This window comes from Phodopus roborovskii, unplaced genomic scaffold (assembly GCF_943737965.1).
Source record: "Phodopus roborovskii unplaced genomic scaffold, PHOROB, whole genome shotgun sequence".
Lineage (NCBI taxonomy): Eukaryota > Metazoa > Chordata > Mammalia > Rodentia > Cricetidae > Phodopus > Phodopus roborovskii.
This window is the reverse complement of record NW_026125175.1, coordinates 123607-139401: the sequence shown is the minus strand read 5'-3', so window position 1 is coordinate 139401 and position 15795 is coordinate 123607. Positions and strand designations below refer to the sequence as shown.

Genomic DNA, 15795 nt, shown 5'->3' with positions numbered 1-15795 from the left:
TCTGTAAGGCCTTCCTCACTCTTCCTGTGTTTTAATTAATATTTTAATATTCAAACATGCATACAATGCATTTGGATCAAATCTACCCTGATTCCCTTCCTTCTAGATCCTCTCCCCTCCACTGCTTTTCCCAACCCCCCCTCTCCAGCAGCCATCAACTAGCTTGTCAACAGCTCTTAGGATAGGGTGGGACTTCATGAGCCCCTCCTTCATTCTTGCTAGGATTTCAGCTGGTTGATCTTACACAACTCTTGTGCTCTCACTGTGTTTTGTCTGGAAGTGTACTGTTTGATGGATCTTCATCTTGTACTCTCACTGTATATCTAGACTCTGATGGTTTTAGCAACCCCATGTCATACCACCTCAATGAGAACTCTAATGCCATCTCTTAAGAGATCCTCAACTTCCCAGGAGATCTACACAAAGATGTTACTAGTAGGTTCTCTGATCCCCTAGTTTACCTGTGTCAGCTGCTGCTCTGTGGCCTACATCAATACATTCCCCACAGCAGATGAAGTCAGCCATGTAAGTGTCAAAAACCTATGAAGAATCTTGGAGTGTAAACAGATGAGATGAGAAAGAGAGATGTTGGCTTTCCTGCTGGGAGAGAGATGTTCTCCCTCTAACTTGGAACCATGCTTTGTCACATGCTCTTGAAGAAAATAGTACTTCCATTTTCCTGAAACCAGTCCCCAAAACAACACCTACACACTTTTCTGATAAGCATGAGTTTCCCCTTAAGATGGTCTAATCCAATTTTTAAAAAGGATGTCCCCAACACCCGTTTTACCTACATACTCTTTCCCACAAAAGCAACACCTGTAAAGACATGCCCATTTTGTAACATAGGTTTTGTTGTCACTATGATATACAGAAGATGAACTCAGCACAGAGAAGAAAAACACTTGTGAGCATCCCAAGAATACCCATAGAAAATCACCCAAGCACCTCCTCATGTTTTTATCACTTGCTCTTAATTAAGCCAAATATCCAGAAACCTTCTCTCTGTACTATTCTTCCAGCTGCACTTTCTGCCTTTGCCTATCAATGTCCTCGGCTTTCCCAGACCAAAGTCATAGATATCTTTCTTCCCAGCTTTTCTATGGTGTGTTGGGCTTTGAAAATTCTTCACAGCTAAAGATATATAAACCAATATTGTTTCCATGTCTCTAATAGCTTCATGTTAGTGTTGGATTGAGAGAGAGAGAGGTCCCATAGGCAGGCCAGAGAGATAACTCAGTGGTTCATAGTCTGTGCTGTGGAATCATGAAGGCTTCCACCATCCACATAGTAAGCCAGGCATCCTGAACACGCTTCTAACTCTGCCTCGGGATGGGGTATGACTCCTTTTTGTACACACACACACACACACACACACACACACACACACACACACACGCAAGGTCCCTCCACAGCACATATATATCTGTGTGGCTAAAATGTTTGGGGCCAAAGGTGAATGACTATCTTCATATTTTATAAGCCAAAATCTCAACAAAAACAAACAAAATCTGTATCTTTAACATGGAAATCCCTACCTAAGTTTTATAGTTCCAAGACTTTATGGTCAACATTTACGCAGCTAAAAGTAATGGGTATCTGGAATCAAAGTATCCGACTGTCTTAGTTAGGTTCCTGTTGTTGAAGAGACACCATGACTACAACAACTCTTATAAAGGAAACATTTCATTGGAGTGGCTCACTTAGTTTACAGGTTCAGTCCATTATCATCATGTTGGTTTATCATGGCAGACAGTAGACAGACATAGAGCTGGCCACATCTTAGCTTGCAGGCTATAAAGAAGTCAACTGTGACACTGGATAGCATCCTGAGCATAGGTGAAACTGCAAACCCACGCCCACAGTGACACTCTCAACATCTACCCCGTCTATGACCTGTTGCAGTGATTAAAGAGACCGATCCTGCAGAACAATGGCTTCGTGGTCTACAAGACTCAAGCAACAGCAGGATGTCAGGGAGTTTCCATGGGGGTCCAGTGTTGATGGTGTACCTGAGTCCAGAGAACTTGAACGTGACCAACAACACATGAACATTTGCAAGGAAAGCTGTTTGGGCAAAAGTGTCTACTGCATGACCATAGCACCTGCCAATGCCACTAAGACAAATGAAGAGATAATGACTAAGGAGCAAAGTGTTTGTGGTTTTTTCTTTATTTTGTTTTTGTTTTATTTGTTTTCTTATTTGTTTTTTGTTTGTTTGTTGTTCACTTTTTAATTGGAACTGATATTCTTACTTGTTTTCTATTTATTTCATTATTTTTTATTTTCATCTTTATCTCATTTTTATTATCTCTTTTTCAGGGTTTTCCTTTGGAGGGAATAATATAAGGGTAAGGAGCAGGTGTGGGAGGGATTGGGAGATGGGTGAGATTGGGGTGCATGATGTGAAATTCCAAAGAGTCAATTTGAAAATGTCTCCCTCTCACCCAAAGTTATAAAGTTGTGCAATCTGGGCCCAGGCTGGTAGCTGTGCTCTAAAAAAAGTCCTGGGTGGCTCAAGTGACTTCTAACCCCACTTCTGTACCCTATGAGCCTAAGAGAACATGATCGCATCCCACAGTGCAACATGGAGGCAAGATGAAAAGAGGGAAAGCACCCATCCTGTGCTCCCCTAAGAAGGAGAGCCACACGGTGGTGTGTACTTGCAATCCCAGCACTTGGGAGGCTGAGACAGACGGACCATGGGTTCAAGGGGAGCCAGGGTTTTCCATGAGACCTATTTTCCAGGGGTGGGAGTAGGGGTGCCCCAGAGCTGTTATATGGCATTTTCTTTAGATCCTTTTACTCAGATCACAGCCATGTCTAACTACAAAGGTGAAACATTTCTCAACTCTAAGCAGCCCATGTGCCAGAAAGAAATCCTATTCCTCCATAGCAAGGGTGGTATACAAAAGGAAAGCCATTAATTCCTGTCACATGACATTTCTGGAGTTGTTATTTTTTTTTTTCTGTGCTACAAATAAACTCTGGGGCCACCTATAACAGGATAACTCAAATTACATGACTTTTACAAAGAGTTGAGCAGTGGGTTAAAATCCTCAGTTGAAAAACACTGGAAAGATAAGCTGTCTGGAAAGCCCAGTCCCTCCAAGAACAGCACTCCCATGAGCTAAAGACCTCTCATTAGAAAACCAGTGAGACCACCTCCCTAAATGTCCCGCGATCTTAACATTAATACAAGAAACAAAGTGCTAGCACGTGAATATTTGAGTCACACTGCAAAAGTATCCAAACCATGGCAATACCTCCCCACAATTATGTAAATACAGATGCACGGTGAAGCTAAAATTCATCCCAAAGACGCTCAAAAATGACTCTGATGGTGTTAGTGCCTGATTTCAGATTGGCAGCATGCACTTAAAAAGCCAGATGTGTGGCTGTGTGGCTGTCACCTCAGGACTGTTGGAAGGAAGAGACAGGTAGATCCCCGAAGATCACTGGACAGCTAAATTTATAACCTCCAGATTTGGGGAGAGAATCTGCCTCAAATAATAAAGGCAGAGCTGAAATGAAATTCAATACCTGATTCTGACCTCAGGCCCCCTCATGTACATGACCTTATGAATGCATCTATCACACACACACATACACACACATACACTTCATCTTAAAAGGCATGGAAGGGTGAAGGTATTGATTCTAAATGGGTGAAATTTTATTCTGACGAGACCAAGCCGTGGAAGAATGTGGCTGGTAAACGTTAATGCTAGACCCTGTTATAGCTCCTCTATTTGCCTGCACCTGTCCATGTTCTAGCTTATTCATCCCTAAAATAATTGCAGTACTTATTTAATGGTTACAAAGACTGAATTGACTGAAAGAGTAAATTTGTGAAACCTCATCTTAGTTCATCGCATACAGATTCACTGGAAGGCAACTGTTTAATGTCTAGCTTTCTATTGAGCCTCCTTGAATTAATGGTTCACCATACTTTCCCTTGCATTTGATTTCTGTCCTCTTCCTGAGATGTGTTTCTTCCGTCTCCACAACTGGCTCTCTCTTATCTGGTGGATTTATCCAAATGTAAGAAATACCACAATGTTGAAGTTGGGTAGTGAGGGTGTTATCTCCCTCACTTCTCATCAAGTGGGCCACTCTATCTAGCAAATAATTGTGTAACAGAAGTAATATCAGGAATACTGCGTCCCCTTGCAGGCTCTGCCCTTACTATTCCAGTGAGCATCTTAACACCTACTTCTGATGCACAGTTCTTTGTTTGTAATGTGGAGATACTGACAATGCCTACTTCCAAAGGTAGCTAAAAATATTCAGTGATATAATGCATGGAAGCATTTAACACGGTGATGGCTCAGACATTTGTACCTTGTAAAGTGAAGGCTATAATGCCTTCTACAAAGAGCATTCATGCTAGTAAAGGTGTGGAAGAATGATAAGCTATTATCCCAGTGTCCTATATTTGTGTGCATGCATATAAATAAGATATTACTTCCAAAAAGCAAAAAGATATAAAACAATTAGCTGGCACTTGCATTATGCACTGAAAAGAACTGTCAATATATGGCTACTCTTTCAGCATAGCCCCTATCAATCATCAATATATTGTTAGTTACTTGAAGAGACAAAGCATTCTGTGTATCTTGTTCTTTACTTTCTATGAAATGCCAACCAACAACAAAAAGGAAAATGAAATCCATATGTAGTTGTGGAATGCTTACTCTATGCACATCCTAATAGCTGTAAGCCCAGGAAAAACCATTTATCTTCTGCTCATTACCAGGTGATTCTTACAGGAATACCATCATGGAATATCCAAAGTGCTATTACTGCTTTTTTAAAGTCACTCTATGCCTTTAAAAGAACTCTATGCCAGTTTGCTCTGAAGAGAGAAACTAGGCAACAGAGATGCATTTTTTTTTTTTCATCTTACTGTGTCATTGTTCTCTCTGATGAAATAAATTGAATCCCCAGCTGGCAGCCCCTGTGAGGAAGAAAAAGGAGTTTAGTACAAAGACTGACTCTCCTGACCTCTTCCCAGAAAAACACCAAATACATACTTTGTCTTTATGTTGACAAGTATTGGCCAACAGTGGGGTTTTTCATTTTCTTATTTGCTGTGCCCATATCAGTTGACCTAGCCTAGCAATGTGGAATGCACATGGACCAGGCTTTACACCAGCAAGCAGATCTAACAGCCTCTGCAAACTAACTCATTAACCATCAGAAATCATAAGCTAGAATTATTCAACAGAAATCAAGATTTGCGCCATTGTAGAATTCAATTATTTCCAATTACCACACTTTGAAAGCAAGGCCAAAGTTAAAATAGAATAGGTAAGATTTCCACCTCATAGTTTAGTTAGGTTCATATATCTAAATGAATGCCATTTCTAATAGAATAAAGACAAAATTATTAATGGGAGAGTTTAGAGGCATTCTTCATTTTTTTTTTAAGATCCAGCATCTATTTTAGGACCTACCAGAGCATTTCTTTAATTATTAACCCAAATTTCCCAACCCAAAATAACTACATGTAATTGGTGTCTGCTGTAACTGGGCAGCAGAGATCTAAGCCATTCTTGCTGGATCATTTGATGGGGTTAAAACAATAAAACTGGGCAGTTTCTATAGGGACATTTTATCACATAGGTTATTTATTATTTTGTGGCCTAAATGAAGTAAGTAAATGTTAAAAATTAAAATACTTTCAAGAATAAATAATACCAAAACCAAAATATGCTAAGTATTTAAAGCTTTACATTTCAAAACATTTATGTGAATAAATAAAAGTAGGGCAGAGGTGGGGGAGAACCCTCACTGCAGAGAAGAGATAACTTCTCAGGGTTTCAGCTCAGGTGACTCCCTGCTTTAAATTCAAGCATGGATGAATTACTTGAAAAACTCCCTTTGCAAATCAAAGAAGGAGATGCATCAGGGGAGCACATGTGTATGGAAGCACTGACATCTTAAGAGTTGGAGAAGTTGGTTAATCCAGACTCTGGATTCTCCCATGTTTGTTGTGTATACAAAAGAGAGTAGGGTCTTTGTTGCTATTGAGAGTAAACCACTGGGAACTGCAAGGTGTGGATGAGGCTCAATCCAATAAAGAGCTATGTAGTATGTTTTCTTGAATATTGTTTAGTATTTCCAGTAAACAGTGAGCTAATGTAGATTTTATTTCTGGAGGACTGATAGACAACAGTAGCTACATCAACCAGCAACCCACCAAGACAGCAGAAAACCCACCTGATAAAACACAGAAGACCCAAGGAATTGATGAGATGCCACATAGGAAAATGAGTCAGTCCAAAGCAGCACTTCTTACTCATCGAACAGAAGAATGCTGAGGGAATTGCCAAAGCCCAGAGGAGAGAACCTCAGAGGAAGCCCAAAGAACATTTGGGGGTTTCCCTCAGAAGAGCCAGGGCCTGCCACAGAGAGGAGATATCCATTGCAACCTGTGGATACAGGGAGAACACAGCCATACCAGTAGAGTACAGCCTCAAGAGTAAAGGAAACAGTACACAGGGCAAGCAAAAGCTCATGCTTCCTCTTTTTTTTGCTAACCATTTCCCTTGTGAAAGTAAAGGCCTATTCACACAGCACTATGAGAAGTGCATTTTGCAGATGCCCTTCCCTCCCAAAACAGCAGAACAAAACAAGAAAAGGGAATTACAGGACAGCCACAGAAAAGGGAATGCACTGGACAGCCACAGAAAATGAATGCACTAGACAGCCAGCCACAGGCTAAGGAAGACCTGCACAGCACAAAATTTTTGTTTTGTTTTGTTTTGTTTGTTTGTTTGTTTGTTTGTTTGTTTTTAGATTTTTTAAAAGAAGGTTTAATAGTATCCCGAGAACTGCTGACATTAATTATGAAATAATAGATAAACTGAGCTATAAGAGGCATGAAACTGAGACAGATCTGGGGCTTCCTGAGCAGACAAGAAGGATGGGATTATTTTAGAACTCAGACCTAAATGTAAATGTAAATTAAAAATATTGACAATTAAAATGACTTCTTAATTTTTTTCATTTAAGATAAATGGATTATGTTCACAACTCTTGTCTGCTATTTCTCCTAAAGTCACTGCTATTTGAGAGCCTCTATCTTGACTCCTCTCCAAAGTAAAAGTGAGTGATGAGTGCTGTACACCAGCCCAAATATGCATGACTCAGTGATGATATGAAGGCAGAGGGAGCTGAGTGTGGACATCAGCTTCACCCCAGAGTGCAGCCTTGCTTAGTTTCACTTTTCATATTTTTCAAAAGGGAATAATAACTCCTTCAAAAGGTTACTGTCAAGTTTATATATGAACACATATTTAATGTTTATGCATTGAGGAAGTAGTGGGCACCAATGTAAAGAAGTTGCTCATATTTTAAGTATATATTTCAAGAATTACTAAAATTTCACATACATGAATTATTGAAATACAGAAGTTGATATATGGCTACATTAATACACTTTATGAATGTAGACCAAGTATATGGAAATAGTTTACTCCAAATCTAAGGGATTCCTTAGAGCAATACCAATGTTAAGGCTCCTTTAGAAAGACTTCCACAATCCTCAGCACCCCCTTGTCCCAACTACCATATGATGGTTATAGCTTCTGTTTCATGTCCTCAGTTTTAGGGGGAAAGGAAATTAAATAGAGGCCAGCTTATACCCTATTACCATGACTCTTGCCCATAAGCATCTACACCTATCACACATGCCTTCCCACCTGCCACACCTGACCTCCCCACCACACTTGCCCTCCAACCACATCTACACCACCACCATAGCTGCCCATCTATCACGCTAGCCCTCACCCACATTTGCCCACCTACCACACCTACCCTCCAATCATACCTGTCCACCTACCACATTTGCTCAGCTACTGCGCCTACACTCCTTCCACACCTGCCCACCTACCACACCTGTTCATTCACCATCGACCTCTACCTTCCTACTTGATTGGGGTTGAGCTCCACATGTTCCTGCCTGAAGCAGGAACCTCCATGTGTGCTCTAAAAACCACCTGTTCTCTTGTCCTTAGGGACATTCAAAACTCCTCCAGCTTACTGATTTTCACTCTGTTTAAACATCCCTATTTCCATATGAACAGGCACCCCCCCATAAAAGTAAAAATAAAATAATTATGTTTACTCCACGTCTACACTGCCCCAATTGCCCAGCTTTCTTGCTGACATTTGTTACAAAATTCTTGAAGAAATTGTCTATGTTCACTACATGTCATCTCTTCCCAATCAGGATATATTTTTCATCCACTCAACTTCTCCAGCTAAGGATTTGATTATGAAAAATGCAATCCCCATCAAAAATCCCAGCACAATTCTTCACAGACCTCGAAAGAACAATACTCAACTTTATATGGAAAAACAAAAGACCCAGGAGAAATTTTGTATAATTCTTAGCCCTACTCTTACAGCAACATTTGACTTACTTGTCACTTCCTCTATCTTGATAACATTCTCTTTACCTAGCCTGTAGGACACCAGATTCCCTTTCAGTTCATACCTTCCTCATTAACTCTTCTAGACCTCATTTGGATGGAAGAAAAAGGAGGAAGAAGAAAACTAAGAGCATGAGGAGGAAGAAGACTTATTGTATCCTTAACATTTTAGTATTGAAGTTAAACCAGCTTCAGCTCTTCTATTCTCATTAAATCCACTCCCTTGGTAATCTCCTCCACACCCATGCCATTAACTTCCAAATTTACATCTTGAGTCAACATATTTCTCTAAACTCCAGATTCACCAGGCTATTTAAGTGTATTATAGACCTCTCAAGGTCATTATGTCTATTCAGAACACCTTAGGTTTTTCCCAAACTTACATGTTTATCATCCCATCTTTAGAGTTCAGTCTGTTCTTGGAACAGTTGATTAGACATATTTTGGTGTACCTTCTAAATGGAGCCAAAGCAATGCTTGGAAAGGATTCTGAGTTCTCCAAGTTAAAGATCAGAAAGAACAGTCTAGACTTTAGAGTCACATTTAATTTAGCAAGGTAAAGGAGTGGGGCGTGCTACCATATCAAATTCAATCTGTACAGAAACCATCATCACTGATAGCATTTTCTGGTCTAGAGCGTTTAGACTACTTTGGCAGGGCTTGATCTCCCCTGTCCGTCTAAACACTGATTCACTTAACAGCAGGCTTTGTGTTAGTATTGGTCATGTTAACACCCAGTAAATCCACAGGCTGTTAATTTTGTATAAAAGGTGATGTGTGACTTGACTTGGTATTCAGCTTTCCCCAGAAAAGACAGCTGACTACACAGGTGAGTCTCAGCACTTGATGTAAAAGGACAGCTGCTTTGGAAATTGCAGACTTTCAGAATTTAGAGAAGGAATGGCTATTTTCTGTCACTGCTGTATAGAAAGTTATTCTTGTTAACTTGGCACTACCATCAAGAATCTGACTTTTAGACCAGTTTGCCTCGTTTCTGAAATAGACTTACTGTCAATAGTTGTGGGTAAACAGAAACAGATGTTTAAGTAGTGTTAAAAATGAAGAAATAGTTTGTTATGTAAAAATTCTCTTCCTCTTAGACAAACTATTCTTTAAAAGCTGTTAATGAAGCAGCTAATACAAAGGTGACAATTACCTAATTAGAATAATCACTTTAAGATAGTAATAATTTCATCTGTAAATAATGCTGTGGTTAAATCATAATTTTGGAGTTTGGGTCTATGTTTTCTACTTTACCCTACCATAACCCCATCCCACCCACAAGCCCCCCAAAAAATAGGAATATTTGTTCAGAAAGCATAAAAGTAAAAACTCTTTCTCAAGCAGAATGTTCGAGAAGGCTAAATGGGCTAACTGTTTCTTAGCTGGTCAGTGTTTTTCACAGTGATTTTAATTATTTGATTTCTCTATTGCTAACAGGACATAGCTGCTTGCTTCCCAGCCCAGGATGAAGTCGATCCAGTTTTGCATCCTATTCTGGTGCTGGCGAGCCATCTGCTGCCAGGGCTGTGAGTTAACCAACATCACCATCGCAGTAGAGAAAGAAGAGTGTCGTTTCTGCATAAGCATCAATACCACTTGGTGTGCAGGATATTGCTACACTAGGGTAGGTCCTGTGCTCTGCTTGGGTGCTGGGGAGCCATATGAGGCTAGCTTGCTGAATTCCCACTTTATCACTATTTTAATTTCCCAGTCAATAGCCACAGTTCCCTCATTAATAGTATCTGTGTTATGAAAGGGTTAATAATTAGGATGTCAGGTTGAGACTGGAATTTTATTTGGGTGAACTCAGGAAACCTTAGTTTCTACTTGATAACATACTGGTTTTATTTATAGATATAAAATATTTCCATGCCATATTTTGTATGTAGAGTATATGTTTCGTGTCACATGAAGATACAAATAGCACCCTATAAAAATCATCTTTAGATATGATTGCACATACTGCTTACAAGTAGCCTGAGAACACAATCAATCCTGGTAGGCTTTTTAAATTCACAAACATACCCCTCCTTTATTTATTTCTTTAAATCTTTGAGAGAATGGAGACACAGGGGCATAAGTCGCCAGCCTGAATTCACAGTGCTTCTTTGGATTAATACAAGTAAAGAGACAGTTCCCATTTACCTCTTTTTTTTTTTTTAACCCATTTTACCTTGTTGTTCATGTGGAGTTTCATGCCAGAAACTGAGAAAAGCAGAACTTTCGGATGAGACACATTTTAGTCAATGATGAAGAGTTCAGTCAAACTCTACTTACTGACAGTTTCTTGCCCCTTTCTGGGGCTAAGAATTGGGCAGCATGCCACTGAAATAAAATGAGCAGTGTGGCAGCCTTGTTTTCTCCCTCAGCACAAATGCATTTTCCACTTTAAAGTTCCAGAATGAACAATTTTGAAATAATTCTTATAGACAGAGTATCTGTTCTTTGAAGCTAATAGCACTGCAGTATAACCAAGTCCATTTAAATGAAAACAAACATTCATAGACAATATTTGGGAATTTGGGCGTCGTTCTTTCCAAACTACTTCCTGCTGGTAAGGGGCGCTGTCATGGGGAATTCAAGAAGATGCAGAAATCCTGGCTGTAGTCTGTAAGGCTGCTTTGTCCAGCTGTTTTGAATGTAGGATCACCTGGTACTCTGTTTCAGGAGGTCTGGCTTGATCAAACCACATTAGTCTGGAAGGAATCCACTGCTTTTCATTTTCTGTGGAAACAAAAATAGAAATCATTTTCCCCAGTAACTTGTCCTTCAACTTAAATTTTGGAGTCAAAGCATTTTTTATTTAATTTATTATTTTACATGTCAATCCCAGTTCCCCTCTCCTTCCCTCCCCTCTCTACCTCTTTTCCTCCCTCCCTTTTAACCTCTCTGCCCTCTCACATGCACCCTAACCACCCTCCCATCCTCCCACCCCAATTCCTGTCAGATCTACATGACCCCAACTGGATGGTATAAACAGCATTTAAAAGGGAAAAGTTGTTTGCCAAGAAATGGAATGAGCTACCTCTTACAAGGGTGTTCATGATAAACATTAGTATTCATGTATTATTTTATTATTTTATAAATGCAAACAATACATACCTTTTCTGGAAGTTATACTGTCATGTTTGTAGTTTAAATTGTCATTAATAATAGCTTTCAATTAAGTATAAAAAGGCAACTGAAATTCTAATCATTGTGTCTCTTTCCATCATTCTTGAATTTCAAAGTTCCTTTATATTTTGACAAATAACTAATGTTCTGATATGGCCAAGGGGATTGGGAAGGAAATGACATACTTTTTGCAAGACTTCTGAACAATTAAAAAATATTCCAGCAGAATTAGGAAATGAAGTACACTGCAAAGATTGTCTATGAGGTTATGTGGGTTTTAATGAGTAAATGTGAAAGCATGTGGTATCAAATTACTGCCTCATTCTGATTAACCTGAACAGAAACTGAAAAATAGTATATCCTAATCCTCCTTTTGCCTGAATTCCTCAGGATCTGGTGTATAAGGATCCAGCCAGACCCAATACCCAGAAAATATGCACCTTCAAGGAGCTGGTGTATGAGACCATAAGACTGCCTGGCTGTGCTCACCACTCAGACTCCCTTTACACATACCCAGTAGCCACCGAATGTCACTGTGGCAAGTGTGACAGCGACAGCACCCACTGCACTGTGCGAGGCTTGGGACCCAGCTACTGCTCCTTCAGTGAAATCAAAGAATAAAGAACAATGGACATTTCAATTCATCCATGCTTGTCCTGAAGGATCACGGTATCCAAAATGTCTGCGTCTGCTCTGTGCTAGACTGCAAGGAACCATCCATCCCACTGTCCCATCAGACCACTGTTCTGACAGGGAAGAGGAGCTCAGGACTGGGAGTACTGGGGCCAGAACTCTACCACCACTCATTCCTCTATCCATACTGTTGGTTACCTAAGTTTTATTCATTCTTAACTCACAGCTTTGTGAGAGCTTTCCTCCTCAACAATCTTAGGAACCATCTAGGACAATCCCTTCCTTTTAGACAGAAGGATGCATAAGACCGAAGGAAAGGAAGGGAGGTAGAAGTCTGTGAGAGAACTCGATCTAGCACAATCATCTGCTAGATTTTTAGAGATTACAGAGTGATTGCAAATTTAAGGCCCAAACTTTGCATGGAATTAAGTGGAAAACTCTGTGGCTTCCTTAAGGAAAAGAAGACCAGACATGCCACATGCAGGGAAATGCAGCTATACCTGGCTGAGGAAAGATGGCCTGGCAAGGTCAGGCTACATGCTAATCTGAAGCAGGTGGAGCATTGAGATAGGATCAAACATCCGTGGTTTGTTCAGAGAAGATGAGGACAAGAGGAAGTTACCAAACTCAGACTGTAGATGTTTGTCCATGTTTATTTATTACTCTAAAAAATTACCAAATGCTACTAAGGTCCTATCAAACTCCCTTTTGGAATGGAGGAAATCAACAGTGATGGTGTTGATAGATAAGCTTGCTAGCTTGCCTCACATGCAGCAAGTAAAGATTTGGAAGTAGACTTCAAAGCAACTTCAGCAACTAAAGAAATACATTTAGTTTACCTACAAATACACCTGTATAAATTCATGGTTAGAGATAATTAGCCATGAGGAGCAACTGCTATGCTCTAGGACACTTCTCTTTTGCCAATTCATGTTCCTCCAAATTTTTGTTCCTTTCAAAGAAATAGACACCATCATGAGTTGGATTCTTTGAAAGATGTTAACTCTTTTAGTCATGTACTTATTACATAGTTATGATGCTGGACTAATTTATTTAAATCTTATTTTTTTAATAAAAAATCCTACTTACAAAAGACAAAATTTGATTGATTGTTTCATATACAATCCAATAATCTACATGTTGATATGTTGATATCATTGTTAGAAAACAGTCTTTTAATATAATTCTAGTGTTTCTACAAAAAATTACCTATTTTCATCTTTGGAAATATTAAATATAATGTTTTGTGCATTTCTAAAAACATCTTCTCATTATACTTTCTGTCACTTTTTGAAATTATTTTTATATAATGTTGGGAAAAGCACAGAAGCAAGAGTATACAGAGACACTGGAGGCTCTCAAGTTCATTTCTTGAATATTGGAGATGGAAGAATTGCACCTCGGTGAAGTTAAGTGAGTCATTAAGATCAATGTCTTAATTGAGTTAGTCTTAGGTAAGATTGGACACAATAGACACTAGAAGATTTGATGTCTAGCAAGTGCCCTGTCTGTGATTCAAAGAGGGTGCCTTCTTTCTATACATTCATCCACATGATAGAAACAGCAACAGAGTCTCTCAAATATGCTTTATAAAGGCATTAATCTCATTTCTAGGATCACTCTGTCATGATATAACCATCTCCTGAAGTCCTCATTGATACCACTTGCCTTTGCAAGTGTTTTATTGCTGTGAAGAGACACCACGACCAGGGCAACTCTTACAAAAGAAAGCATTTAATTGGAGCTTACTTATAGTTTCAGAAGCTTAGTCCTAAAGCAGGAAGAAAAAGACTCTGGGCTTGCCTTGGACTTTGAAAACCTAAAAGCCCACCTCTAGTGACACACTTCCTCAGATAGTACCACTACCTGGTGACAAAGCATTCAACTATATGAGCCTATGGGAGCCATTCTCATTCAAACCACTGCACTAACTCAATGAGGATTCGATCTAGTTTGTAAGGTACCTAAGCGATCAAATCAACCACAGAGGCTGTCATTGCAGAATCAAAATTAGAGCCCTGGTCTTTGGGCTCTTATGGCAGCTCTCCTATTCTGCAGCACATTAGTTTTGGAGAGATTGAAAAAAAAAACTACTGTAAGTAGTAAAGTAGAGAAGGGAATACAGGGAGTAGAAAGGTTTTAGCAGACAGGAGGTGGGGAATGGGGGAGATGAGAAGGTGGGTAGAAGGGTTAACTAAATGAAGGGGAAATAAATTTAAAAAAAACAGATGGCAGCTCACAATTTTGAAAACACCAATATATATATAAAATGGAAATGAATAAATTTTAAAAAATATGGAAGGTTAATATCTTGAATTCAAATTTTAAAATATGTATTTTTTTTTAATGTTTGACAAGAGATCCCACTGTGGCATGAAAAACCTACTCCTAGAAGCCTTGGATTATTACACAAAAAACCCTAGTGTCAAAGGAAGGGTATTCCATTATGAGTTGTTAGTTGTGATGTCTCAGAGAGCCCACCAAAACAATACAAGCTCCCTGACATTCCTCTTGCCATTGTCCACCAGAACCAGATAATATGCCCTATTTCTGAAGATACCACATACTTGAGTTTCATGAGACAGAAAAATCAAGCTGTAAATGAGCTGGGAGATTCTTCTATGTACAGCCAGTAAGCTACTTTCCTCTCTTGGTTTCTACTTCAAGCTCCTGCTTTGAGTTCCTGTCCTGAATTCTCCCAATGATGGACCATAACCTGTACGATAAAATACACATTTTTCTTCCCAAATTGCTTTTGTCTGTAGTGTTTATCATAGTTGCAGAAAAGGAAACCAGAACAGAGGATAACCAACCACCCTTTGATTGGACTTGAGGCTCACTCCAAAAAAGGAAACCAATGTCTGGTAAACTTTATGATGAAGAACATAGACCCTAAGGGGGACTAAATGTACTTCATTTACATCGACAGAGCATCAAACTGTCTTCTAAATATTTATGTGTTTATACACATACACATACACATATACATATACACATACACAAATACTATTTGCAGCCTTAATCAGAGAAGCCTCTCTAGTATATGGTGATGAATACAGAGACTCATGACTGCATAGGTACTGAGACTAAATGGCAGATGAGGGCTCATCCCTAAGCAAGACATTTATTCCATCCCTTGCAAGGTTCAGGGGATACTGCTGAAAAGGGGTAGAAAGACTGTAAGGGCTGTAAATGCCATCTTCTGTGAAAAACATTCATCATAATCATGAACTCACAGTAGCTATAGACACTTGCCCTGGGCCTGCACCTGAATGAGCCTATTGAATGTCAAGGGATGATGGAAGATCTCATGGAGTCAAATCTCTCACTAATGAACAATTTGCTATTGATAGATTCAGGGACAAGAAGAACCATGTCTTCAGATGTGACCCTTTCAGACTCCACTGGATAGTTACAACCCAGTGGTCACAGCCAAGATAAATGGGTCACAGAAGCAAAAATCATGAACCCACAAAAAAAAAAAAAAAAGAATAAGGATGAGGGAGTGGTGATGATAGAGATAGGAAGGAGATAAGAGAGTGTGGGGTGCAGAAACTGCTGCTGTGAACAAGGAGGAGCTCATGGACCCCAGTCTGATAGCTGG

The 15795-nt window shown here is 39.4% G+C and overlaps 1 protein-coding gene across 1 annotated transcript; it reads left to right on the top strand.

The window, feature by feature from the left end:
* The first annotated feature begins 9883 nt into the window (after positions 1 to 9883).
* On the top strand, positions 9884 to 12179 carry LOC127226506 (follitropin subunit beta-like). The gene is made up of 2 exons (XM_051190593.1): positions 9884 to 10068; positions 11949 to 12179. The coding sequence occupies exons 1-2, from the start codon at positions 9910 to 9912 to the stop codon at positions 12177 to 12179; spliced, it is 390 nt and encodes a 129-aa protein (XP_051046550.1). The 5' UTR covers positions 9884 to 9909.
* Positions 12180 to 15795: the final 3616 nt, after the last annotated feature.